Raw genomic sequence first — 27,256 nt, forward strand, 5'->3', positions numbered from 1 at the left:
CCCGGGTCAGCTGACTCAGGCTTCAGGACTGAAAAATTGCTGTGTAGACATTCAGGGTCGGTCTGGAGCCTGAGTTCTGGGACCCTGCAAGGATGGAGAGTCCCAGAGTTCAGGGTCCAGCCAGAGCCCAAACATCTACATGGCAATTTTCAGCCCTGAAAGCCCGAGTCAGCTGACCTAGGCCACTCGTGGTTATGCTGCAGGGCTTTTATCCCAGTGTAGATGTTCCTTCAGTTTCTCCTCATTGGATGGATAGGAAAGGGTGCTCAGAAAACACCCTCCCCTCCCAGCAAGGATGCTCCCTTCCCTTTAGGGGCTACTCAGTTCAGCTCCCTGCCATTTCACTTAACAATGATGCCAGTTGTGGGGAAATTAGAACTACCCTGTAACTGCAGAAGGAGGGAAGGGGCGGGAGCCTTACATGCAGGCACTATCCTTCACTCAGCAGTTGATGACAAAGCTTAAGAGAGCTTCTGCCAGCAATAATTTGAGAAGTTTGCCCAAAACAAGGAATTCTTGTATGAAATCCTTCTGATTCAACAGTAAGTGCCTAGCCTTTCTTTGATTGCCCTTTCAGAGTCAGCGTAAAATAGATGAATATAAATCTGCCTTAAAGGGAATCTAGCTGTTTAGCCTTTGAACAACAGATGTTTTCTCTTTGTTCAGATGTTTTCTGAGTGTGCTATAGAAGCCTGCTTAATTTGCCTCTGCATAATGTACAGTAGATTATTCAATTAATAAATTAGTAAATTCTATTCTTCATAATTGCAGATGTAATTTTCATCCCAAGAAGCTGGCAGTAAATAATATAATCTTGATTATGGTGGGCCTACTGTATCTTGGATAAAGGAGAGACAGTTGATATTATTTATTTAGACTTTCAAAAGATCTTTAATAAAGTCCCCCACAAGAGGTTATTAAGGAAACTAAGTAATCATGGGATGAGAAGTAAATCTCTCTCATGGCTTAGAAACTAGTTAAGAGGAAGAAAACAAAGACTGGGAATAAATGTTCGGGTTTTGTCCTGGACGGAATTTAGTAGTGGGGTGCTTCAAGAATCCCTGCTAGGAATTGTTTTACATATTTATTAATGATCTGGAAAAGAGAGTGAACAGTCATGTATCAAAATTTGCTCACAGGATAAAACATATGCTGTGTTGCTGTAGCTGTGAAGAAGAGCTCTGTGCAAGCTCAAAAGATTGTCTCTTTCACCAACAGAAGTTGGTCCAGTAAAAGATATTACATTACGCACAAAATAAAATGTAGATATTTAAAATAGCCAAGACTAGAGAAGACTATGAAGAACTGCAAAAGGACCTACCTTGTCAAACAAGATAATTGTACAACATTTCAATAGATAGTATATCAGTGTCGATAAATGCAGTGTTGCACAATGGAAGGAATAATATGAACCATTCATACTTTGCATACTACGTCTGTTAGTCTATAAGGTGCCACAAGACCCTTTGCTGCTTTTACAGATCCAGACTAACATAGCTACCCCTCTGATACATTCATACTTGTTGATGGCTTCTAAAATTAACTGTAATCACTGAGAAAATAGACCCAGGTTTCACTGCAGCCAATTTAATTAAAACACCTGCTTAGTACACAGCAGCGGTCAAAAACCAGCAGGAAAACAAAAATAACTAGTAATCAATGCCTAGTTCTTACATAACATTTGTGTCTATCAATCTCCAAGCAAGATTTTCATTCATATTTTATAGATGGAAAAGACAGCATGCAAAGATTACAGTGATCTGATTAGGGCACACAGTATTGTTGTGGCAGAACCAGGGGTTATGGGGGTGCTGTTTGCAACTCCATAGTTAAGGTTGAATTCCATTTTTTACACTTAAAGCAGAGATTCAACTTCTGTTACGTATGAAAAATACAGCACATCCTCCCCAGATTTACAACATTTACTCTTTTGAGTAGAGAATACATTTTCCTGAAAATAGAACTCAGCTCTCCTGACTCCACTGCCTTATCCATTTGACCACACTGCCACCCTGGCAAAAATAACATTCAGCATTCCGGAGTCTTATTTATCTTTACTCATACACATACAAGCAAACAGCTGTCACTCAGCCTACCTTCAGAAATAACTAGTATACGAAGAGCCTCCTACAATGATTCAAGCTTAGGATCAGTAACAGACAGGAAGCAGGCAGTCAAGGCTAACTGGCCTGCAGGATTGCCCAGAAAAATCAGGCGGCTCTACCTCAATGGTCCAAATTTCTTAAGTAGCAAGTAGGGTGGGATCCTTTTGCCTCACCCACAATTGATCCTCACAACTTACTTATAGCCTGCTGGGGGGAATTAATTTCTTGCAGCTGCCTGAGCTCCACTATCCTGCAAGACCCTACCTTCAGAGAAGGTCAATGTGGTCCTTCCCCTAATCAGAGGGAGAAGGTAAGCCCCTTTCTGACCGGCCTCTTGATAAGATCCATACACCTCGCAACCAATCCAAGTCTATGCTTGGTTTGTCTGATTTTTTTATAAGGAGTGGATACTCTATTTTACTACTCACATCTTTTTAGCTTAAAAAGAAAAATTAATGCTGAGAATTCGCTGTTAAAAATTAATCTATATTCAAGTGCAGTAGTTTAGGAGCAGTCATTCATTAGTCATTACATTCTACATGTTTTACATTTCCCTCTTAGAAAAAGAAATTACCATTTTTATTCTTGATTTTGCAAGGTCTAAGACTATAAAATTAGATGATTCATCTCCTCTGAGTAGCCTGGTTAGCACTAACAAAGCAGTGCCAACTGAGCAGGGTAGCTGATGGCATAGAGCTATACCACATCAGTGCTGCAGAATCTCTAATTCCAAAGAGAAAGAAAAGAAGTCAAGTTACTGAAAACCCTTTGAAAGGCTCAACAAATAACAAAACTGTAAGCTTAAATAGGTTTAACAAGGAAAATAATAAATAAAAAATTTTGTAAATCCATTTTTCTGTAAGAAATGTCTTCTGTTTTAAAACAGTATTAAAGCTGACAATGGCTGAAGGTTGCACTGTGTAACTTCTTAGGTTTCACTTCGACCTCCCCTGTTATTACATCAGCTAGTCTTCAGTGATATCCTCTGACTCTGTCCACTAACCTGATCATTGTTGGTTTATTAGCTAGCTGGCTACAAGCTAGCTTTATTATTACAAGCTAGCTATGTATACGTTCGTTACTATCACTTTTCACAGCACAATTAGTAGCTAGCTGGAAGGCTGTAATAAGTGATAGTAACAAACATACAAATATCACTTTTTATAGCATAATTTTTATTACTGAGTCCACCAAAAAAACCCTACATAAAGAAATTACAATGATTTGGATGTGTATATGTGCATATTTATTTGCTTTTCCTAAAGTTAACTAAGTATTTTAGAACAAAAGTGTCAGGGTGGTCACCAGTGAGAGTTGGTGGCCGCATTCTGAGGCCACCAAACATTTTGTTGTGAGAACCCCTGAATTCTAATCAACCATTCTAGGGATCAGCAGTACAGCTCCAATGCCTTCAACTCCCACTGACTTCATAAAGCCATTTCTACACTACTACTTATGTTGGCAAAACTTATGTCGCTCAGGGGTGTGAAAAAACACACCCCTGAGCGACATGCGTTTTGCTGACATAAATAGTATTGCGCACAGCACTATGTCATCAGGAGAGCTTCTTCCCCCGACATAGCCACCACTGCTTGTTACCATGGTTTAATTATGTCGACAGGAGAGCTCTTCTGTGCCACTGTAAGTTTGCTAGAGTAGACATGACCAAAGACACTTAATACCACACAGGAGTGCTCAGCACCTTTCAGGATCAAGTCCTGACTGAGAAAAATGTCTTATTTTGAAAGCAGAACTGATGTTTTCTACAGTACTCAAAATAAATGCCCTGATCTAAAAATAATAGCACAGATACAAAACCAATCTCAGACTTTCAGATACAACCAAAATGAACTTCCTCTGTTACGATAAAAATTAAAGGTAATCTGTGTGTGTATGAAGCAGATAAGAAGCAATAATTCTCCTTAATGAAAAAAAGCTTATTTATCCCTGAGAAAAAAAAGATTGCTTTTTTCATAGTGAAAAAGAATTGGGGGTCTAAAGTAACTCTTGAATAACTTTCATAATACTGAATCATACAGCTGATAACCTCTGTCCCAGTTAATGGTAACTGGGGTACCCTGTGGATGGCGCAGATAACATGATACAAATTATTTGGGCCATTTTCAAAATATAAAATTAAAACAGATGTTCTTACAGAAGAACAGTATTTCAGCATACAAATAGAGACAATGCAGTTCTTCGGGGAGATTCCTAGGATCACAGCAATTCTTCTTCCTTCCCAAAAAAAGAGAACAATTATCCGAAGGGGTGTGCTACATAATCTTACACCGGCAGTCTATTAAGACCCAAGTACTGTGTGGCAAGTTCAAGCATCCAAGAAATAACTTAAAGATTTTTTAAAGAAACCTTTAGCAGTGCAGTATAGGTCTTTGAAACTAACTGTGCAAAGCTGAGGACTATCTTTTTAGCTGCTTGCTCAGGGTAAATATTAATATTTGTAAAGGTTAATGCACCAATAGTACGGAAAATGGGCCTCTCCTGTTGTATGCATTTAGGCTAAATTCATTGTAGATAGCTGCAGTACAACATTCAGTGCTTTGTACTTTTAGGGCCTGGTTATGCCTCTGTTAAAGTCTGTGGGAGTACCACAATTAAGTGGGAACAGGATCAGAACCTTAGCATCCTCAGTGACCACACTGGGCCCTAGATGGTTTGCAGCTCTAATTGGCAAGAGGATGTGTGTGTTATAATCAAGGGCAGCTTTAAATTCCTTTGAAGGATCACCTCCAATTCATAAGTAAATAAAGCTGTACCCTAAATCTCTCAAAGTCACAGTCCATCAAACTGAGTCATATGTAATGCTTAGTGGATACAGAGTAGCTTGTTTGACTAGATATTAAACTACAATCAAGTATCAGAGGGGTAGCCGTGTTAGTCTGGTTCTGTAGAAGCAGCAAAGAATCCTGTGGCACCTTATAGACTAACAGACATTTTGCAGCATGAGCTTTCATGGGTGAATACCCACTTCTTCGGATGCAAGCAGTGGAAATTTCCAGGGGCAGGTGTATATAAAAGCAAGCAAGAAGCAAGCTAGAGATAACGAGGTTAGATCAATCAGGGAGGATGAGGCCCTGTTCCAGCAGCTGAGGTGTGAAAACCAAGGGAGGAGAAACTGGTTCTGTAAATGAAAGCCATTCACAGTCTTTGTTTAGTCCTGAGCTGATGGTGTTAAATTTGCAGATGAACTGGAGCTCAGCAGTTTCTCTTTGAAGTCTGGTCCTAAAGTTTTTTTGCTGTAGGATGGCCACCTTAAAATCTGCTATTGTGTGGCCAGGGAGGTTGAAGTGTTCTCCTACAGGTTTTTGTATATTGCCATTCCTAATGTCTGATTTGTGTCCATTTATCCTTTTCCTTAGAGACTGTCCAGTTTGGCCAATGTACATAGCAGAGGGGCATTGCTGGCATATGACAACTACAATCAATTAATTTCAGTTAGGACTGCTGGTAGAATTTAAGCTATGAGATGAAGAGCCAGTGTTTTAATTGCAACCAATGTGCACTATGACTTTGTAAAACAGAATTTGTTACAGGCCTATGGCCAACAATTACATGGTTCACCTCTACCCCGATATAACACTGTTCACAGGAGCCAAAAAATCTTATCGTGTTATAGGTGAAACCGCGTTATATCGAACTTACTTTGATCTGCTGGAGTGCACAGCCTCCTCCTCTTTCCCCCCCACCCCCGAGCGCTGCTTTACTGTGTTATATCCAAATTCGTGTTATGTCGGGTCGCATTATATCGGGGTAGAGGTGTATCATCAATATTTTTTCCTAGCCTTTTGCTATATGAAATATTGCCCTACAATATATTCAACACGTTACATAAACCTGCCTGTCTTCTACATTTTTGTTAAATTATCTCTTCTCAGTAAGAAACAGATCCAACTAGAAATTTCCAAAGGCATTTGATGGTTTTTTGTGGCAGATGATTCTATTTCAAGGAGTATGATGCTGCTATAAATCCAGCCTCACAGCTGTTCGTTCTCCCACTCCTCCCCCAATAAAATAAATCATTGTGAAACAATACAGCTGCTAATATCTAACCCAGAGGTCAGCAACCTTTCAGAAGTGGTGTGCTGAGTCTTCATTTATTCACTCTAATTTAAGGTTTTCTGTGCCAGTAATACATTTTAACATTTTTAGAAGTTCTCTTTCTATAAGTCTAGAATATATAACTAAACTATTGTTGTATGTAAAGTAAATAAGATTTTTAAAATGTTTAAGAAGCTTCATTTAAAATTAAATTAAAATGCAGAGCCCCCCAGACCGGTGGCCAGGACCCAGGCAGTGTAAGTGCCACTGAAAATCAGCTCGCATGCCACCTTCGGCATGCGTGCCATAAGTTGCCTACCCCTCATCTAGCCATAACTTTTTAATAAGAACTTACTACGGTAACATGCGCTTCCCAAGCTCTAGATGTGGTTCCAATTGTCAAACTGTAATTCTGTAACAGATAAATCATCATAAAAAAGCCACTCACCAATAAGAAATCACACATGTACATAAAGATACGTCATTTTATTAACTTTCAAACTCCTACACTTGCCACCTAAATAAACACTCTGCTTTATTGATTGTTTATATCGATCCATGTTTATTTACTCCATAAGTAAATCAAAAAGTACAGCATGGCTTTCCTATGTAAACAAGAATGTGAATGCCATACGCAGAAAATAAATCAACCTTCCAAGTTCTAACAATTTCTAACCTACAGTATTAATTGGATTACTTTACAGGATTAGAGTTTTAGGAACACTGATACTTCTAACTTAAGAAGTTCTCAGAGTGGGTGAACTTCATTCCTATGGAGAGGGCCAGCACAAATTGTTCATAAAGCTTTGTGTTAGCCCTCTGCAGCGAGGTGAATTTACCCAGTATGAGGGGAAACTACTGAATGTGGCTCTTAGTTTGGGAGTGAAGATTTTTACCTGTGTTTTTCTTAAAAGTTCTAGAACTACCACATGAAACACAAAGACATTGTAGCATAAGAGACACAAATAATTCAGAGAATAAAGAAAATTAATGTCCAACTTTGCTTCACTAATGGACTCATAAGGAGTTAATTGGAAAGAGGAAATCCAATAAAAGTGTTAGATATTCTGGACTACTACTACATGGATATACTAACAATAGACTAATTGACACCCTTAATGGTGCATGGTGGCTTTGTGACCATTGAAATACTCAATGATTCCATCAGTCAAGACTTACAAATAAATTTATCTTAAAGAACCTTATTCAATTTCCATTGAAGCCAACGGACAGACTTTGCATTGACTTCAGTGGAATTCCTAGCAGGCCGCAAAACCACAAGCCAGGCTTCAACCAGGATTTCAGAACAAAAAAGAATAATTCATATTCTCTGATAAACCAAAAGGTACTTTGCTATAATGTGCTCAATTAAAAAAAATGCCAACTTTGCAGATTGACACTATATCTTGAAGTGACATATGCATAGACATTTCAGTGGATTAGAGTTGATGTTAGAATGTCAATCTAAAACAAAACAGCCCTCTCTGCCAATAAACCATTCAATTCCTAAATTCATATGTGGTTTACTCAAAGTATACATACATTAATTTTTAAATATTTTAAGTATACACTATACAATCTGATTCTCCCCATGCCACCTACCCATTTTTCTCCTTCCTCTCCAAAGATATCATTTATCTACCTCCACTTTTGCCTAAACTTCTGATGCCCCCCTACACTTTCCACCCCAAGCCAACTTTTCATTCAGGAAAAGGCCAGGAGGCATACTACACCATTCCAGAAGAAGGGAAAGTTCACCTGGTAGGACACAGTGTCTCTCTGCACCCCACTGGGGCCCACCTGCCTCTGAATTAAAATTCAGTGCTCCTTGGGACTACCTAAGTGTGCAGTGGGTACTCACTATCTCTTTTCCATAGAGAAGGTGGAGAGGGAGAGTGGAGGTTAAGGAAACAGGACTAGAAAAAATTGACCTGACACACATTAACTAGCAAATAGCCTATTCAAAGCACGATAGAGACTTCTGTTTGTGGGGAAGGAATTCAGTAATCTATCCCACTCCCAGTCTACAGGATGTAATATTTTTTTATTGCCGCAGAAGTGCTTTAATATGGCTTGTGTGGTTGCAGTAGAGCATTGGGAGAGAGCTCTCCCAGTGCTTTAAAAAACCCACCTCCATGAGGGCGATAGCTACCAGCACTGGGAGCGCGGCTTGCTCACAGCACTGGCGTGCTGTTTATACTGGCGCTTTACAGCACTGAAACTTGCTGCGCTCAGGGGGGGTGTTTTTTCACACCCCTGAGCAAGAAAGTTACAGCACTGCAAATTGTCAGTGTAGATAAGCCCAATGAGCAAGAAACCTTGCTGAATGCCATTGGAGTTTTTTTCGTACTGAATCTTCTAATCGATTTACAAAGGGAAGAGATAGAACCAAACTGCTACCAAACTCCAAAAAGTACTTTGAGTCCAAGGATAAGCACAGATTTGAGTTCATCCATAAAATTAACTCACACTTTTCAAATGCCTCTTCAGATTTATATTATAAAATCTGTATGATTTAGGTTTCTTATAACTAGTGCAGAGAAGAATCAGATTTCCACCCAAATAATTGTATTGTTTGAAGTCTGCAGTTCAATCATGTATAGCTGATTGCTCTGTTAAGCATTTCAATTTGCATACCACATTACTGTTTCAACAACTCCACAGAATTCTTACACCTGGTCCCACATATCCTTACTTGTATGAGTAATCTTTATTTATGCAATTATTTCAAATGTTTAAGTGTGCTGTTTACCACTACGTTCCAGGCACAAAAACAAACAAAATGTTAACAATCTTACAAAATGAATCAATAAGAAATTAAAGACTCTTTATTACCCAAATTAATCCACCAGGATTACGCATAATCAAGACTATCAACAAGCATCCCCGTAAGACCACATACCCCCTCCAACCATCTCCCTTCTGAAGAGCTGGGGGAAACTGATCAGCTTTGCAGCATGCTCTGGAGACTCAAGCTCTATCGGACCAACACATGGAGGGCAGTGCAGGAAAAGGTCATTCCAAATTTAATAATATCAATCTCTTATATAAAGCCCCCTCACTGAAAATGCCCAGGCACCAGCCCATTTAAGGGCTTGATCCTGTGCCATTAAAGTCAATGGGAGTTTTTCCATCGACTTTAATGGGTGCAGGATCAGACCCAAACCAGGGAACTCTAAGGGCAGGCCTATACTTAAAACACTGCAGCAGCACAACTGCTCTGATGTAGATGTGCCCCTGTAGCGCTTCAGTGAAGATGCTACCTACACCTACAGGAGGGCTTCTCCCATCGGCACAGTGAGTACCACCTCTCAGAGGCTGTAGCTATATTGACGGGAGAATTCTCCCATTGACTCAGCAGTGTCTACAAAGGGGTATAGTTCTGTGCCACTAAGGGGTGTGGTTTTTTTCACATCCCTGAGTGACGTAGTTATACTGACCTAATTTCCTACTGTAAACCAAACCTAAGATGAGCACCTCATCTTATCTCAATGACTGTACCAACTCACAGGAAGAGGCAATCTCTCAGGTAGCCAGGAACTAAATCATTTAGGGTTCAATGGATGAAAGCCAAACACCCTGAAGAGCACCTAGAAATGAACTGGAAGCTAGCACAGATCTCACAGTACAAATATAATGTCCTTCCTGAATGGGGCACCATTCACCATTAGAATGGTGAATTGGGCATGCAGGTGTAGCCTCAAGGACACCACACTGCAGTTGTCTATTGAATTAAACAGGGCTACTTCTGTGAGTAAAGGTTTGCAGCATCACTCCCATACTAAAGAAAAAATTACAGGAGTTATATTAGAGGTATGTACAAGTGAAAAGGCATTAGCTCTAGATGTTGAAACTGTTTTCTTTTTGTCAGACTCCTAATATTAATTACAAACAGGTTGACAGGTTTTTTTTTTTTTTGTTTTTAATTTAAAAAAAAAAAGACTATTTATTCAATATATACTATAAAGAACCACCTGTGTTGACAACTTGATTTACAGCCTTTTCTCTTTTCAACCTTTAGGCTGTTTCTACTTATTTACCAAATAATCTGTAATGGGTCTGCATATAATACATAATAACTTTTTGAAAATGCATAAGATTCACTGGCTCAGATTTAAAAAGTGATTAGGGAGTTAGTAAAGCTGAGATGCCTAACACAATGGATTATCTAACATGTTAAGACCGACTCAGACCCATTTAGTTAGCAAACGATTAATTCAGTAGACTGTTTTTCAGAGCTATTACACTGTACTGGGTGAATGCCTACAGTATTTAGGGAATTTTCAGTTTCTGCCAGTATGGCCACCAATCATATGAAGTAAATTCAAGTGCTAGATTTAACAGCAACTTTTCCCTCCCATTTTACATCAATGTATTGCTCACAAGCATTTCCAAGGATTAACCATGCTAGCTAAAGACAAGAATAGTGTGGGAAGGGGTTATGCAGACTTCCACACACCTGTGTATAAATGCACCTCAACTCTGATTCATGTTATCCTTACTGTTCCAATTCTGGGCTTCTCATGAGCACAGAGTGGTGTACTCTGGATCTTGCGTTTAAACAGGCACACTCTATGAATGCCACTATGTGCTACTTTTAATTTCCTGGCAATAACATGTCTCATGGTGTAACTGGCAGGTTCTTTGTTCTCCATCAGGCTTTGTATTAATAGTGCTAGATCTCTCTCACTGTACTATTTGCTAGTTAATCATATGGTGTGTAACTTCAGCTCTTCTTTGAAATATTGTGGTTATACAGCATGTCTTTTGGAGAGCTAGTAGATGGACCAGCGTGTGCCACATCACTAGCAATATCTTGACTGTGGAAAATGTCAATTAGGGACAAAGATTAAGCTAAGATTTATTTAATATGTGACCTTAAAATAACTTGAATCCCAGTTTCTGAGATTAACGGTTATTGTACTACTTATGATGCTGATAGGAATATTTTTTGTGTCTCTCATCCCTATTGCACATTAAAGCCTGGATCAGATATAGCAAATTACAGTATTTATCTGCTGCTCCAACAGAGGGGAGTGTGTTCAGTCTTTTTGATACATTCCACAAGATTAATTGGTAAGTAAATGCATATAAGAATGGTTTAGGTCCATGCACAAGGTCACTTTACTATAGATACATATTTAGATAATTTATTCATACAATAAATATTAAGTCACATCATTTACGGCCATCTTTATTCTTCTTCCTATAAATAAAAACAAGCTGCAAAGAAAAAAAAACTGCAACGTCCTGAGGATTGCTGTATGACCAAGAGGACGCATTCATTTATCTAGGTATTTAAATGGCCCCTAACACCATAGTAACTGAGCACCTTATCTGGTACTGCTTCAGAGACAAATTCCTCATGCCCATATAAAGAGGTTTGATTATCTTGTGTCCAGCCTGTTCTTTCCAGTTGCACTATCATGTTGATTTTTAACCAGGACATGAACATGCAGCACACAAATCCATGAATTATTCTCAGTTTTATGCTAATGTTTATTAATACTGCCATGGTGTTCATAGATATTGAGGATCATATCAATCCAGTGTTTATCATGTTGGTTACATAGTCCATTCATAGTCTGGTATTATTCTTTGTACACCTTTCCAATTTCTTCCATTCTTCTACATTAAACATGCATATCAGGTCGTTGGCCAGCATTATCCCCTGGCAAACCCACTGTTAAATTCACACAGAAGTTAATGCCAACTTATGCAGTTTCGCACAGTCAGATCACCGGAGGGAAGGGTTTCACCCAAGCATGGATGCCCTCATTATACACAGAGCCCAGACTTCACAATGAATCCTCTGGAGGGGCTTCAATTGAGTCAGAGAGGGGGGGTGAACCACCTCTCCCAACTTTGTTCTCCTGCAATAATTCTGATGGTCAAGATCTGACCAATTTTGCGTCCTTTTCTGACATTAGACGAGTGAAGGATAGGGCCCATGCTTTTGTGCTGCATCCATTAATGTGATGTCTTCTGAAAAGCTGAACTATAATGAAAACAGAAGTGTCTGTAATGACCTGACCACTTACCGCTTTCCATGGCCTCACAGTGTTTAGAATATGAACACAAAGTTGTGCCATGATACTACAAAAAAATATTCTACACATCAGAAACTCACTAATACACATTTCTTGAGTGGTCACCTTTATAATGTCAGCATTTACCAAGAGTTATCACACTGTGGTATCTAAAATATTGCAGTATCTCCATACTTATAACAGGAAGTAATTACAATATTTTAAATGTTACATTGTAGTAGGGTGACCAGATGTTCCAATAAAATCGGGACTGTCCCAATTTAGAGGAGTTTGTCCCGCGTCCCGACCAGAGTACACCATTTGTCCCAAGATTTTGTTTAGACTGTCCATGACTGTAACATCTGGTCACCCTACACTGTAGTAACCACTGGCTTTAGCAAACACTAATTCACATCACAAAACTGGAAGTCTCCTCCCACTTTTCATTAAATTTTCATTGGATAGTAGATGCTGTGTTGAGATCTAATATTACTAAGACTTTTTTAGCTTTATAAAAATCTACTACAGTTTATTAAATTAAAAGAAAATCTATAATTGTCAAAATAAACAGATGCACTGCAGAATGTACTGTATTATCCTTGTTACTCTTTGCTTCTTTCAAGTTTTGGTGCCAAAAATTATGAACTTAAATGCATAGTTAGGCACTAAAAAGTGCCCTGATTTTGAGAGAGGCTGAACAACCAGCACTGCCATTCAAGTCTCCAATTCACAATTGATGCCTCAGTCTTAGTGTGAATTAACAACATTCTATCATATAGGCATTGCAATCATATGAAAGAACCACATCCTTAAGCTCTCTCACATTAGCAGCATATTTGAAAAATCTTTTTACTTTACCCAAGAAGAAATAACACCATTATATAATAGTGAAAACGACAACACCTCACCCACCTTTTCTCTCTAACATAAGGAAAAGCAAGAGGTATCAAAATAAATGAATTATTCTACAATCATCAATGTACAGGCATTCAAGATTATTAATGGTTTTATAAAACAAATATATAAAATTACACTACTACCAAAGATGCTTTGAATCACTGTTGGCATACACTATTTTTTGGGGTACGTATCATTTTTTTCTGTTAAGACACACAGACAGTGACTTCCCATAAAAATGTTCCACTTGTGTTCTTGATATCATCACTGTGGTATTCCCTACAGGTAGAGAATACTGCAATAACTCTATTTTGTTATGATGGCAATTTTAAGGGCAATTAATTTAAATTACTGTAAATATTTCAGTTTGGGCAACTTAAGTTAGGTTGACGTACAGCCACCGCTGTAATTAAACCGCTGTTGCATATCCACACTAAGCTCCTTGTGTCAGTGGAGTGCATCCACAGTAGCAGCTCTTGCATCAACACAGAGAACAGTGCACCACGGGTAGCTATCCCACTATGCACCTCACCACCATCTGCCACAGGGGGTTTTGGGAAGGGTTTGCAATGCCTCCTGGGGGCAGTTTCAGCATCCCAGTTGCAGTTTTCTCCATCCCCTCATTCTATGGGCTTCCTATTTTGTACCACTTTTCAACAGCCCTCTATAACCCACATGCCCACTATCTCTGTCCTTCACTGCTCTCCAGTATTGTGGTGAGCATTATGAACACAACACACCTGATCCTGCAGTATTTTATGAGCTACGAGTCTGATGACGATGCCTTGGTGTCTGTCTTGCTGCGTGCCATGGAAACAATTCAAGACTGCTGTTAGCATTCACGGAGCAGCTGCACATGGTGTACCGTCAGTTCTGGGCTTGAGAAACAAGCACTGAGTGGTGGGATTGCATCATTATGCAGGTCTGGGCTGCAGAACTTTCAGATGTGCAAAGCCACCTTCCTGGAACTGTATGCGGAGCTCACCCCTACCCTCCAAAATGAGAGCTGCACTGGCAGTGGAGAAGTGAGTGGTAATCGCAGCATGGAATCTGACAACACCAGACTGCTACCAATCAGTGGAAAATCAGTTTGGAGTTGGGAAATCAACCAGGGGGGTTGCTGTGATGCATGTGTACAGGGACAGAGGACTGTGACTCTGGGCAATGTACACGAAATAGTGGATGGCTTTGCAGCAATGGGGTTCCCTAACTGTGGTGTGGCAATAGATGGCAGGCATATCCCTATTTTGGCCCCAGACCACCTTGCGATGGAGTATATCAACAGGAAGTGCTACTTTTCTATGGCACTGCAAGCATTGGTAAATCACCATGGTCATTTCACCAATATCTATATGGGCTGGTTAGGGAAGGTGCATGATGCACACATCTTTAGGAACACAGACCTGTACAGAAAGTTGCAAGCAGGGGATTTCTTTCTAGACCAGAGGATTACCACTGGGGATGTGGAAATGCCAACAGTGATCCTGGGAGACACAGCCTACCCTTTGCTCCCATGGCTCATGACTGGCTCAGCAGGTGCAGAATGACTGCTGAATGTGTCTTTGGCCACGAAGGGTCACTGGTGCTGTCTCCTCAGCAGGCTAGACCTCAGGGACGACAATATCCCCGGCTGCTTCTGTGTACGTCATAGTATCTGTGAAGCAAAGACGTTTCCCCGGGGCTGGCGCGTGAAAATTGAATGGTTGTCTCCTGATTTTGAGCAGCTAGATACCAGGGCTATCAGAGGGGAGCTATTCAGCTCAGAAAGGCTTTGAAGGAGCATTTTAACGAGGAACCACAGTAATGAGTGTTGCTGTAATGTGTTGAGTCTGACATTGGTTTTTTTGCACCATAGTACAAACCTTGTAATGACTGCTGTGTACACTACTATAGCAATGCAAATGAACCTATTGTTACTGTCTGTGAATGTTAGTAGCAGTTACCATATGTTGGCAAATGGATGGGGAGAAATAGCTCAGTGGTTTGAGCATTGACCTGTTAAACCCAGCGTTGTGAGTTCAATCCTTGAGGGGGCCATTTAGGGATTGGTCCCACTTTGAGCAGGGGGTTGGACTAGATGATCTCTTGAGGTCCCTAACAATTTATGGTTTTTATTCCACACTCATCCAAACATACCAATGTCATGCTGAGGTACATGTCATACACACAGGGAAAAGTATCTTTAAAGGGAAAGGGACACTGAATTCTCAAGCACATATGCCAATGAGGCTCTCACAGCAGAGTGTCTGTCCTGCTGTCATTGTGCATAACCTCCAAAGGGGTGGAGTGCCTGGGGTACTGCTGCAGCCACAGAGGATACGTGGAATGGGGGAGGAACATCGGGAGGTCCTGAAATGCAGTTCTCTATGGGCTACAGGAGGAGGCGAGCATGGATGTGTTCAGCCTGAAATTCAATCAGAGACCACAACATGTCTGCTTGTTCCCTGAGCAATGTTATCATCTGTCCCTGGCCCTGCTTCTTTTCCTCTGTATCCCTCCACATTTCCTCACTGATTGCTCGCAATCTGACGCACCAGAGGATTGCAGCACCTCCTGGAACAAGTCTTCCTTAGACCTCTTCTTTCTTCTCCTTATTTAGCTAAGCTGCTCTGCCAGTGTGCATGAAGAGACCTTCAAGGCCACATCTGCAGCTGCTAAAGAAACAATGGACAGAGGTCTTATTGTCAGTGCACTTACACCACTGGATCCAAACAAGTTACAAGAACAACTTTCTCACTTTCTCTTGGAAGTCATACAGCACAGTGGCAGCCTCAGCTGTGGTGAGTATGGCCCATGGGGCGGGGAGGGGAAGGGATGAATTGGGACAAATCGGAGCTGGGGGCGAGGGTAGCACTGGGTTATCAGTACAAGCGCATAGGGCTATTGTACTAAATACTGGCACTGGGGATGAGTTGGGACAAGGAGGGGGATTGCCCTGGGTTATTGTACTGAATACTAGCACCGTTTTCCAGGGGCGGTGGTGATTGTAGCTAGTATCACACTCCTGAGGGTAACCAAGACTGCAAAGGAGCACCTTCTGCATTCACGTGGCTGCAGACTGGGTCCATATGCTGCTAGCCTGTGTGCTGCAATAGTGCCTGCCGAAGTAATTGTCAAGTGGCACGGGAAAGTGCCCTACTGTGGAGGAAGAAACAAGACAGCCTTCCCAAGAAACCTTCAGCAGAGGATTGCAGATTACCTCCAAGAAAGTTTCCTAGAGATCTCTATGGAGGATTCACTGGACATCCCAGTGTGCATAAACAAACTTTTCTGCAGGGCCCCCTTTGCCTAGCTGTACGGGGGAATGAGAAGCAAATAGCAACTGTACCTGTATTGGTTATTTCACTACCTCTTCTACCCTGATGAAAAAAAAGGCAGTACATGAGCAGACATGTCCCTGCAGTATTGACGCAAACTGAATACTTACCAGAGGTTCCTTCCCCTGCATTAGGCTCAGTACAGCTGGACTGCTGGGAGTGGCTAGACTGCTCTGGAGTCAAAAGGAGGTCCTGGCTCCCCACACCATCAGATCTCCCTGTTGCCTGCCCCCCATCCTCTTCTGCCTCCACTTCCTCATCAGCATGTCATCCTCAGGGTTCACTCCAGTGGCTAGGGACTCCAGTCACCCCCGAAGTAGCCATGGGGCTCTTGGCAGTGGAGGTGGAGTCGTCACTGATGATGGTGTGCAGCTCCTTTTAGAAGCAGCATGTCTATGGCTCCACACTAGAGCGACTATTTGTCTACCTTGCCTTCTGGTATACCTGCCTCAGCTCCTTGATTTTTTACACAGCACTGCCACGTGCCCCTGTAATAGCCCTTCTTCTCCATGCCTAGAGCAATCTGGCCACAGATATCAAAGTTCCTGTGGCTGGAGCAGAGCTGTGATTGCACAGCCTCCTCTCCCCACACACCCAGGAGATCCACTGCCTCCGGTGCACTCCAGACAGGAGTGCATTTGCTGCATGGAGCCGGCATGGTCAGCTGGGCAGTAATTATGTTAGTCCTCCACTTGAGCAAACAGAGAGAGCAATTTCAAAGCTTCTTGGGGCTTTAAAAGGGGAGAAACACGTCTGTACCTGGCTACAAGGCAGACGAGTTCAAAACGGTGACCAGAGCGGTCACGGTGGACACCGTGACACCTTCTGGAGGCCACATAGGTCAATGCAAGCAACACAGTGTCTACACTGAGACTGTGTCACTAACTACATTGTCCTAAGCACTATGCATCTCGTCCAAGTGGTTTTATTAGGTCGGGGTAGCAGGTGAGTTAGAGCAGCAGAAGGAGCATTGTAGCATGTATGCCTCCATAGTTAAGTCGACATAAGCTACCTTACATCAATTAACTTTGTAGTGTAGAAAAGCCCTTGCCCTGGTGAGTACTTTTAAAAGATCAGCTATGAGCTAATTTCCTTGTACAGCTCCCCACTCCTACCTCCACCCCAAAAATATAAGAAAATTAGTAGTGTCAGTGCCTCTCTTTTCTTTCCACCCTATTCTGTTCCTCAAAAAGTAGACCCCAAGGCCATGTCTACAATACCACTTATGTCAGCAAAACTTATGTCGCTCAGGGGTGTGAAAAAACACACCCCTGAGCACCATAAGTTTTGCCAGCATAAGTGACAGAGTGCACAGCACTATGTTGGCAGGAGAGCTTCCCCTGCCAACAGAGCGACCAGCGCTCATTGGGGGTGGTTTAATTATATTGACAGGAGAGCCCTCACACATTGGCAAACAGCAGCTACATGAGAGATCTTACAGCAGCACAGCTGCATCAGTACAGGAGGTACAAGGAAACCAAATCATGGCTGAACCACTCCAATACAGGGCTGCCCAGAGGATTCAGGGGGTCTGGGGTCTTCAACACTTCAGCGGCGGGTCCCGGAGCGGAAGGACCCCCCACTGCCAAATTGCCGCGGAAGATGCTCCGGGGGCCCGGGCCCCGCGAGAGTTTTCCGGAGCGAGTGAAGGACCCAGCTCCAGGGGCCCCGAAAAACTTTCATGGGGGCCCCTGCAGGACCTGGGGCAACTTGCCCCTCGCTCTGGGTGGCCCTGCTCCAATACTTGTGATTTTTTATTTCCATTCCACTCATTCTGAAAAGGGGAGCTGAACCTTTTTCCTCATGCTTAAAAACATCATCCTCTGCACAGAAACCACGTCTGGAAAATATCAGCCCAAAAAGTTATTTATTACCTCCAGACAAGATTTAAGGGTCTGATCCTGCTTCCATTGTAGTCAACAGCAAAATTCCCATTGACTTTGATGGTACAGGATCAACCCCTTAACTTATTCAAAACAAATAAAATTGCTCTGGTTTTACTTCCACTTTACCAGTGAAAGGGAAATCCATCTCAGGAAACATACACAGCTTAATTTTCCCAGAACTGCTGCACTAAGGGATTCATCAGATAAGCCATAAAAGAAATCTCATCAATCCATATTGGCAGATTTGGGGTCTTTCCATGGTGTGCTTATTGGATTTGCCAGAATTGAGATTATATTTACAGAACAGTAAGTACTATGAGCACATTTCTAGGCATTCTGCCTGCAAACAAGAGTGTTAGGTTGAAATCCTGGCTCTACTGAAGTCAATGAGAGTTTTGCCACTGACGTCAATTGAACCAGAATTTTACTGTTGATACATATAATAGGACCTCACTAACTCATGCTGACTGTAAGACCCACTGCAAATTAATGTATTTTACAAATTAGTAAGCAAAACAAACATTAAAAGCACTGACACCATATCACAAGGTGTATTTTGTTCATAGTGTAGGTTAGTGTTAAAGATTCATGTCAATACCTCATAATAGACTAATAAATATACCATGGTGTATTTTTGTGGAAGTTAATGGATCTTCATAATATGAGACCTCATTATTGCATCTGCTATTAAATATTTGCTGAGTGAAGTAGAGAGAGACGGCTGGTTTTGCGTGCAAATCAGCAAAGTAAAATTTAGAGAGGCACAATTGCACACAGTGCAGGAAGAACACTACCAACTTGTTTCATCACCAGCTACACCAAGACAAATCTGAACTCCTCTCACGTATTTCATTAGGATGAATTCATTTTAAAGTTTAGCGAAAACTGTTCAATCGTTAACACTATTGAAACAATGGACAAAAAAATCTAATTTGAGTCACTCCATTTTTATTAGAAATTGTAACAAAGTCCAGTTTTGAGTGATTGCAAAGATGCCATTCCCCTCCCCGCCCCCACACGACACTCACACACCCCTCACAAAACCAAATCCCAAATGACTTAATCAATTCAGGAAATTTAAGCAATATTTTAGATGTAATTTGAAAGGGACACCATAAACTTACATTTCCTGCCTGACACAGTTTAACCTACTATTGTAACAAGTAACACCTGTAACTGAAAAATTATAGAAGAAAATCTGTATTTTTCAGTTTATTTAACTTGTATATTTGACATCACTTTGTGAAGAGTCATTTTCAATGTTTCCCCTCTTTGATCCTGATTCATAAAAGCACTTAAGCATACGCTTAAATCTAATCCTTATGGAAAAAAGCACCTTAAGTGCTTTTCTGAATCAGGACCTTTGTGTATACCTTTCATATAGCAACAGGGGTGAGAAAACCAACTTTTTAAAAACATGATAGGTTACTGTAAAACCACAAAATTTGGCAGGGGAACTCAGAAGCAGATGTAACACTGAAACTACATTAAACTCATATTTTGAAACTGACTAATTTACAAGTTAGTAGAGTTCTTTTAAATCCTAGAGCTTTAACTCCTGTGCGCAGCCCCACCCAAGCCCTTGATCCAACAATAAATTCCATTAATGGCAGATTTTAAAATATATTTTTATTTTAAAAGGAACAGAAATCCTCATGCTTCAGGACATTAGTCAACTAACTGATGAGAATTGGAAAGCAACTTTCTTGAATCTCTCTTTAAAGCAGCTAATAAAGGCAACTCTGACAAATAGGGCAGTGGACTAGATAGATCACTGGTATGGTCCAGTAAGAAAACTCCAATGTTCACATCAAGTGTTCAAATACTTGAACCAATTTGTAAAAAAAAATCAAGGTATTTTTTGCATATAGTTCACAAACAAAAGAGGGCTAAATTTGTTGGATAAGTTGTTCACTACATATAGTCCATTCAGCTCTATTCCAAATCAGAATTTGAGCTCATATTCAGTGCTGACACTGCAGTGAAGTATCAGGAGGAGGAATGCTAGCCATGCCATTCCTTTTATGAGATGCTGACCTGTGGTCCTTCGTATCAGTCTCCAGTGAATATCCAGTAGTCACATATTGAGAGTCATAAATGGTACCTTTTAAAAATTGACAAGAGCGTTCTGGTCAATGTACTCTCTCAGTAAAACTGGTTCAAACTCCCAAGGCTGTTTTTAAAAGGTTTGCTGAGTGTATATATGTGGCTTTGTTTTTATACATGGTCACTGCAACGACCAGAATCTAACTCATTATCATAAGCCACTTGAAGATACCTGGTATATGAAAAGCACTATAGAAAAATAATTCAGTACTATTGCTTTCCACTCTAGGATACGCTTTAGAATAAATTCAGCTTATGTTTATTTTCCTTTTTATTATCTGTAACAATTTACATGAAGACAAGATCTTGAAGATCTCATCAGCTCCTGTTGTTTATCTTCCCTGTATTTCCACAGTGTTAACTGTGAAAGATCTCAATTCAGGACAGCACTTCAGCACATAACTTAAGCATGTGCTTCACTTTAAATCTCATTTAATTGCTGTCCTGGAAAGGAATGGTTTCCTGAATAGAGGCCAATGTGATTTTGAAATACATGGTACTGTATCTCTCATATGTTACTGGGCATGGCACTCTTTTAGACTCAAACTTAAATCCCTCCCATATAAAAACTAGTGGTCTCTCACTGTCATGATGTTACAAATTGTTAAATTTTGACAGTAAAGTAATAAAGAACTTTATTCATGCTTAAAAAGTGAATCCTGCATCATGTCATGCTTCCGGTTGAAATACTTTTTAAACTGTATCTCCGATTTTGCATCCGCGTCACACATTTTAAGGACCTATGGCACATTTTGGCACTGGCAGATTGAGAGCTATACTGGAGAACTATAAATTCAGGTGGGAAATTAGAAGGAACAGATTAATTTTTTTAAAAAGACAAACATACTACTTAATTGCTAATTACCCTTTCAACAAAATGAAGAAAGGCTAAGTAAAGAGTGGAACACTGAGTGGAACACACAGATTCCACTGACCAGCTTTACAGTAAGAAGGACAGGAGACACTTGATATGGATTTAATCAGGTCGCAACTTTATTATTAGACGTCTGGTACTACCCGGCAGATAAACGTGTACAATGCAGGTAACTCTCTATTTATTCTGTAATTACCCAGGGGACTTCCAACATCTCCCCCTCATTTTTCCATCCCGGTCCCTCCAGAAAATCCATTTCCAGAACCTTACCATCCACCTCCCACTCGTAGCTATAAGGTGGGATATAAGAAAGGGGGGTTGGCTCATTGCTGTTCCTACCACAGGAGCCCCAAACCCCCCACCATTCCACTCCTTTAACCAGCACCTCCTTTTTAAGTCCTTTACCAGGCCATTTATCTGGTCACTGGATGCCTTCCCCATGGAGTACTTGCACTAGACATCCACCACAAGGAGATGCCAGCAATTACCTTGGCTGCCTCCCCCACAACCCAGTCGGGTTCCCAGATATCTTCCAATAGCCTTTTGTATAGCAGCCCAAAACATGACACCCCCACCAAGTTTGATAGGTGAACCCCCATCCTCACAAATGAACTCAGTTGCCCCTTGCACTATGCAAGGATCGTCGAGGACTCCTACAACTGAGCTGCCAGTGCCACGTACTGCAACACCTGCCCCTTCCTGATGGGCCGTACAGGTGACCAGCACTCCAGACCCTGAACTTGGAAGAACTTTTTACAACTTTCTTCATAGCTGAGCCATGTGCCCAGAGCCAAGGATCTGCATGCCACCACCAACCTGATATGCTCAAACTCAAGTTCATCGCTAGCTCCTGGTACAAGCCCCCCGCCCTCTGTTGAACTAAAACCAAGACAGGGCATCCGCTATGCCATTATCCACCCCGGGCATGTGCTTGGAAGGAAAAGAGATGTTAAAGCTTAAACATTGTGGCACAAATGCCCTCCCTAAGTTCATAACCCTGCGATTCTCCAAAGAGATGATTCCATTACATCTCGAGAAAGGAGAGTTGCTCAGGTTGTTAACTTTTTCTTTTAGGTATCACCGTTATTACAAGCATATTGAGCTTAGCTGCCTTTCAGCCTGGTGAGGGGTTGCAACACTGCTGGTTTAGTTTCCATGTGTTGTAATTGTGTCCCGTTACAAACATCTGAAAGAAGAACCTAGCTCAAACTTTAAAAAATGCTACAGAACTCGATATACCACCAGTCATCTCTACTGTGTTTGGAGAGGCTCCTCGGAAACATTTAAATTACAACATAATTACCCCATACTTTAGACATATGGTTGCTTCCAAACTTAGTTTACATCACAGGTTAAATCAAATTCAGGAGGTGATGCTGTTGGAAAACCTGAAAGCATCTTTATCCAATACAAAGGATACCATTACCTACCGCCTTCTTGAAAGTTTAAGATTAGTTTAGTTCCATTGATAGTTTATAGCCCTGTTCCATAGGTCTTTCCTATGATGGTTTTAGAGAGTCTCCAGGAATTAAAGATTAATCTTTAATTAAAGCTTGTCATGTGATAAAACCTCCAGGAAAACGTCTAACCAAAACTGGCAACTCTAGTCCAAGTTTGTACCAGGAAGATCAGCCTTTTCACATATGTATTATGGAAGCAGTCTGATTGTTTAGATGAAAAGATTTCCTGTTCTTCTTACCTGGATGTCTGAATTGCTTTTATTTCAGACAAATTATACATCCTGGTAAAGAATTTCATGTTATTTCTAAATGTTATGAGCTACAAACAGTTTATATTCTTGAATGTAAAGACTGACACGTGGATGTTTATTTTGTCCTATGCATGCTCCTTTGTTTCTTAACATTAAAAAGGATTAATACAGAAGGGGGCTCTCCACCCACCCCATCAAATCCATGCAGGACACAAGCTCCCCCTGAGTCCCTCCCACTCACATGCATTCATTTGATGTGGGGGAGCCAGAAAAGAGGAGATTGTTTCTGGCAGAAAATTATATATCTAATATAAGATTGTTTAATATTCCATTTGGTAATAAAGTTATGAGTTTGAACACTGTCCATGCTGAGGTGTGAAATTCATAGGGCTAAAAAACATTTCCCTGAGGACTAGCCTAATGATACAGAAGCAGCATTCTACTCCATGTCTCAAGGATTCTAAAGCAATTTTAGCATTGCTCTTCCAGAGACTCAAGGCAATAAAAGGTTACATCCTCCTCTCTAAATGGGATGTATCAGACTTGTTGCAAATGGAATCAAGAATCCACAACAGCAGCAGTTTTGCAGAGAGCCGTGCATGCAGCCATCTTGTCCAAAGAAGAGGTAGCAAACAAACAAAGAAAAACAGGGAGATTAGACAAAGTAGGAAAGACTGGAGAGAAAAGGAACACAAAAATATCGCTCAATATAGGGGACACACACAAACTCAATTTACTAGTTAAATGTAAACAAATATTTTTTTAAAAAATCAATGAGAAAAATGTACTTGTAAAGAATAAACCCAAATTTTCTCTCTTTAAATATAAAATGTCTAACATATGATGCTGACATTCCAATGCAAAACTTCATTGATGCTGCAGAACCTTTCCAATTTCATCTAAAATAATGACTTTTAAAAGTGCAGCAGTATTGTATACAGCAGTGTACAAAGAATGCTACCTGAAGTGTAGTGGGATTTATAGATTATTATCCACTATGGAATTACCTGAACACAGGAAAGCATTTTACCCAGGGTCACAGAATAGGTCCTTCATGGTATGTTTTATCTACTAAGCCATTAATTCACCCCTCTAGCCCTAGGGATAACTAACTGATTAAAAATAAAGACACCCAAATTGTATTCATTATCAGGAAATATTCAGTTTGCAAACTAAATATTTTATCGATGCCATGTAGAAAGTATTACACATGAAATATTGAGCCCTGGGAGGTTAGTCCAAAATTTCAAACAATTAACTAAGACTACATTAGGGTGAAAGTTGTTTAATCTTTAAAAAACAAGTTAGTTTTCCATCTCTTTTCAAACAAATGTTCCCAGCGCAGGTGTACAGGGGAGGGAAAGGGGTAGATTGAGGAATAAGGCAGGTCACCATATAGAAACAATTTTAGATTGGAAATTCAAAACTTCACAAATAAAGGAAATGTCTAAGGCCCTTTTTTCCTGCATGTCTAAATCCCTACATCAAAAAACTTCCCACTGCTCCAATTTGCCACCTTCTTCAAGGTCATTTTATAACCAGACCAATATTCTAAGGATTTTTAAAGGATAATCCCAGGATAGGATTGCCTCCTTATTGCCAGCAGGACACCCATTATCAGAAGTGTTCTTTTACATACTGAGCTGCTGCTGTCAGGGTCTGTAGTTTTAACATTACCCTATATGTACACAGTGTGACATTAGCATGCACATTGCTTCAGATTCCCCATTAAGCATTTCAGATAACAACACCTCCATGAGCTAAACTTAACATTTAAACCTACAGTAAACCTGTAAGTGCACAACTCTTCCAAAATATTTGTATCAATTTTAGCACTAGGAAACAACAACCAAACTCTCACAAATTGTGAAGCCATATCTTCTTTCAGAGAAAGGTGAAAAGCAAAATAAAATCTCTTTGCCAGGACTGCAGTATGTGCCACATAATATTAACAAGAAAAAAGTTGACAGTTTTGTATTCCCATTTTCAACGTTGCATAACAATTGTACTCTCAGCAAGACTGGATATTTTGATGGATTCAAAAAATATTTAGAATAGATTATTCTTTTAATGAATCCAGTTTGAAGCAGACAATGTAATAAGAATTATCCAAACCAGCCTCCACAATGCTGCAAAATGATACAAACATGCTCTGCCATAAACCATCTACGTGAGTTGTTTCACCTTTTTTTCACACACCTTTTTCTCATTACTTATCACAAAATGTGACTGTACTAAATAAAAAGAAAAATGAAGTTTAAGCTCCACCATACCGTTTCAATGTCTGCACACACTCAAAATCTACACCGCTCTCAAAACTACCTACATATTTGTGTATAGCAATATTCAAAAACACCTGTTTGTAAAACTTGCTGAGACTTTGTGTATAAATAGCACTTGGGAGATGATGCAGGAGGTGAATAAAGGCAGTGCTTGATGAGAAATAGTCCAAAATGAGCATAATCAGCACTCCTAATACAGAACCAAACTGAGGGAAGAAATGCTTGGGCACTTTAAAATGTACTACATTTAAAAAGCAAAAGAAGAAAAAAAATATGTCTGTAAAAAGATGTAAGTACTAATCCACCTTCAGTGATGATAATGCCTGCGGTTGTTGGGGGTTTTTTTGTGGGCAGGCGGTGTTTTTGTTTTAGTTGGTTTTTCATTTTGTTTTTGCAATAGGCACTACAGTTGTAGCTTTGAGGCTGAGCACTGCTGCTTGGTTAGTATCTGCAGTGTACAGAACAAGTCGGAGGGTGGAAGGGGAGCGCTGAAAGATACTTAGGGGGAATTGGTGTTGCTGCTGAGCCTGTGATGCTGCCTTGCCTGGTACCACTCATTCTCCAATTGCCCGCTAGCAATAGCTTGCCCTGCCTCGGGGTCAATCCAGGAGCAACCAAAGCCACCGCGCACATTACTTTTAATTGTCACTGCATTGCTAACGCACCGCTGAGCGCCATGGCTGCATTCCCACGCAGGCACCGTGCCAGCCCCCCACCCCAGCCCCAACACTTCTCTCCTTCCAGCCGCCTCGCAACACGGGCCGCGGCTGGCCGGAGCGAGCCCCCGGCTGCCCCACGCACACCCCCCGACACCGCGGGAGGCGCGGCGTGTGCGCGCGCCTGGGAGAGCGGGCGAGAAATGGGGCTGAAGAGGAATTCCTGGCAAGACTCTCCCAGCCCCCTCCCTCAGCTCCCCCCGGGGAGGGGGCTTCCCCATCACCACAAGCGCCCCCCTCCCATCCTCAGACGCCTGCAGCGCAGGACACAAGCTCCCCCTAGTCGCTCCCAGCCCCGGGCATGCCAGGCTCTTCCCCTCCCTCCCCACGCGCGCAGGGCACCGGCTCCCCCGCACAGGCAGGGTTCACGGAGCCCCCTCAAAGCGGCGCAAGCCGCACTCTGCCCGGCCCGGGGAGCCCCACAGCCCCCGGGCCGGGCCGGGCCAGGCCAGCTCTGCTGCCCCCCACGCTCCGGCCCCCCGGGAGGAGGAAAAGCAGCGCGCGGTGCTTACAGTTCGCAGGAACTGAATCTCGTCCTCGCCCTCGCCCCCTTCGGCCATGGCTCCCCCGCGGGGCTGCAGCTGAGGGAGATGCTCAGGCGCGGCCCCGCGCCGGACTAGGGGAAGTGGGAGCGCCCCGGAGCCCGCAGCCCCAGCCCCGCTGTGCCGGGCTCGCTCGCTCGCTCCCTGCAGCAGGTTGACGGCGCTGCCCAATCTCCTCCGTGCCCGTGCCTGGAAGAGGAGCGATGTGATTCACTGGGGGGGAGGGAGGGCGGAGCTGCTCGGCTCCCCCGCTGCTGCAGGTGATCCGCAGCCGGCTCCCTCTGCAAAGCAAACCTGCGGCCCAGCGCCCCTTACTGGCTACTCGACAGATAGACTGTGGCTACACACCCGGCCCCACAGACAGTGTCACACTGCTGGTGTACCGCACTGGGCAGCGGGGCTGTGCTACAGACGGTGGGCAGCGGTTTCAAATGGCCACTAATTGTGGGTGCCCCACGTGGGACCCCCCCCCGGGACCTGATTTGCACGGGTGCTGAAAACCCACAGCTCCATTGAGGAGCCCCTGAAAAATTAGGCCCGGCCTGTCTCAAGATGCACACCCAAAACTGAAGCACCCAGAAATAGTGGCTACTTTAGCAATTGGGACCTGTGGATGCATAGTTACACAAGTTTTACATATATTTCTGTACATATAATATCTGCACAAAAAATGGAGGGTGTTTTGTGTGTGTATGCTACAGGGGTCGTACGACTAGTGACCACTATAGTTGAGAG

General features: G+C 41.8%; 1 protein-coding gene across 1 annotated transcript in view; it reads right to left on the reverse strand.

The window, feature by feature from the left end:
* The window catches only part of RYR2 (ryanodine receptor 2), a 697,632-nt gene extending 670,802 nt beyond the window's left edge, over positions 1-26,830 (reverse strand). The window contains exon 1 of the mRNA XM_039529228.1: positions 26,492-26,830. Within this exon, the coding sequence (XP_039385162.1) occupies positions 26,492-26,539 (48 nt within the window). The 5' untranslated portion in view covers positions 26,540-26,830. The remainder of the gene's footprint in view (positions 1-26,491) is intronic.
* Positions 26,831-27,256: the final 426 nt, after the last annotated feature.

This window comes from Mauremys reevesii, linkage group 3, assembly GCF_016161935.1.
Source record: "Mauremys reevesii isolate NIE-2019 linkage group 3, ASM1616193v1, whole genome shotgun sequence".
Classification (NCBI taxonomy): Eukaryota; Metazoa; Chordata; order Testudines; family Geoemydidae; genus Mauremys; species Mauremys reevesii.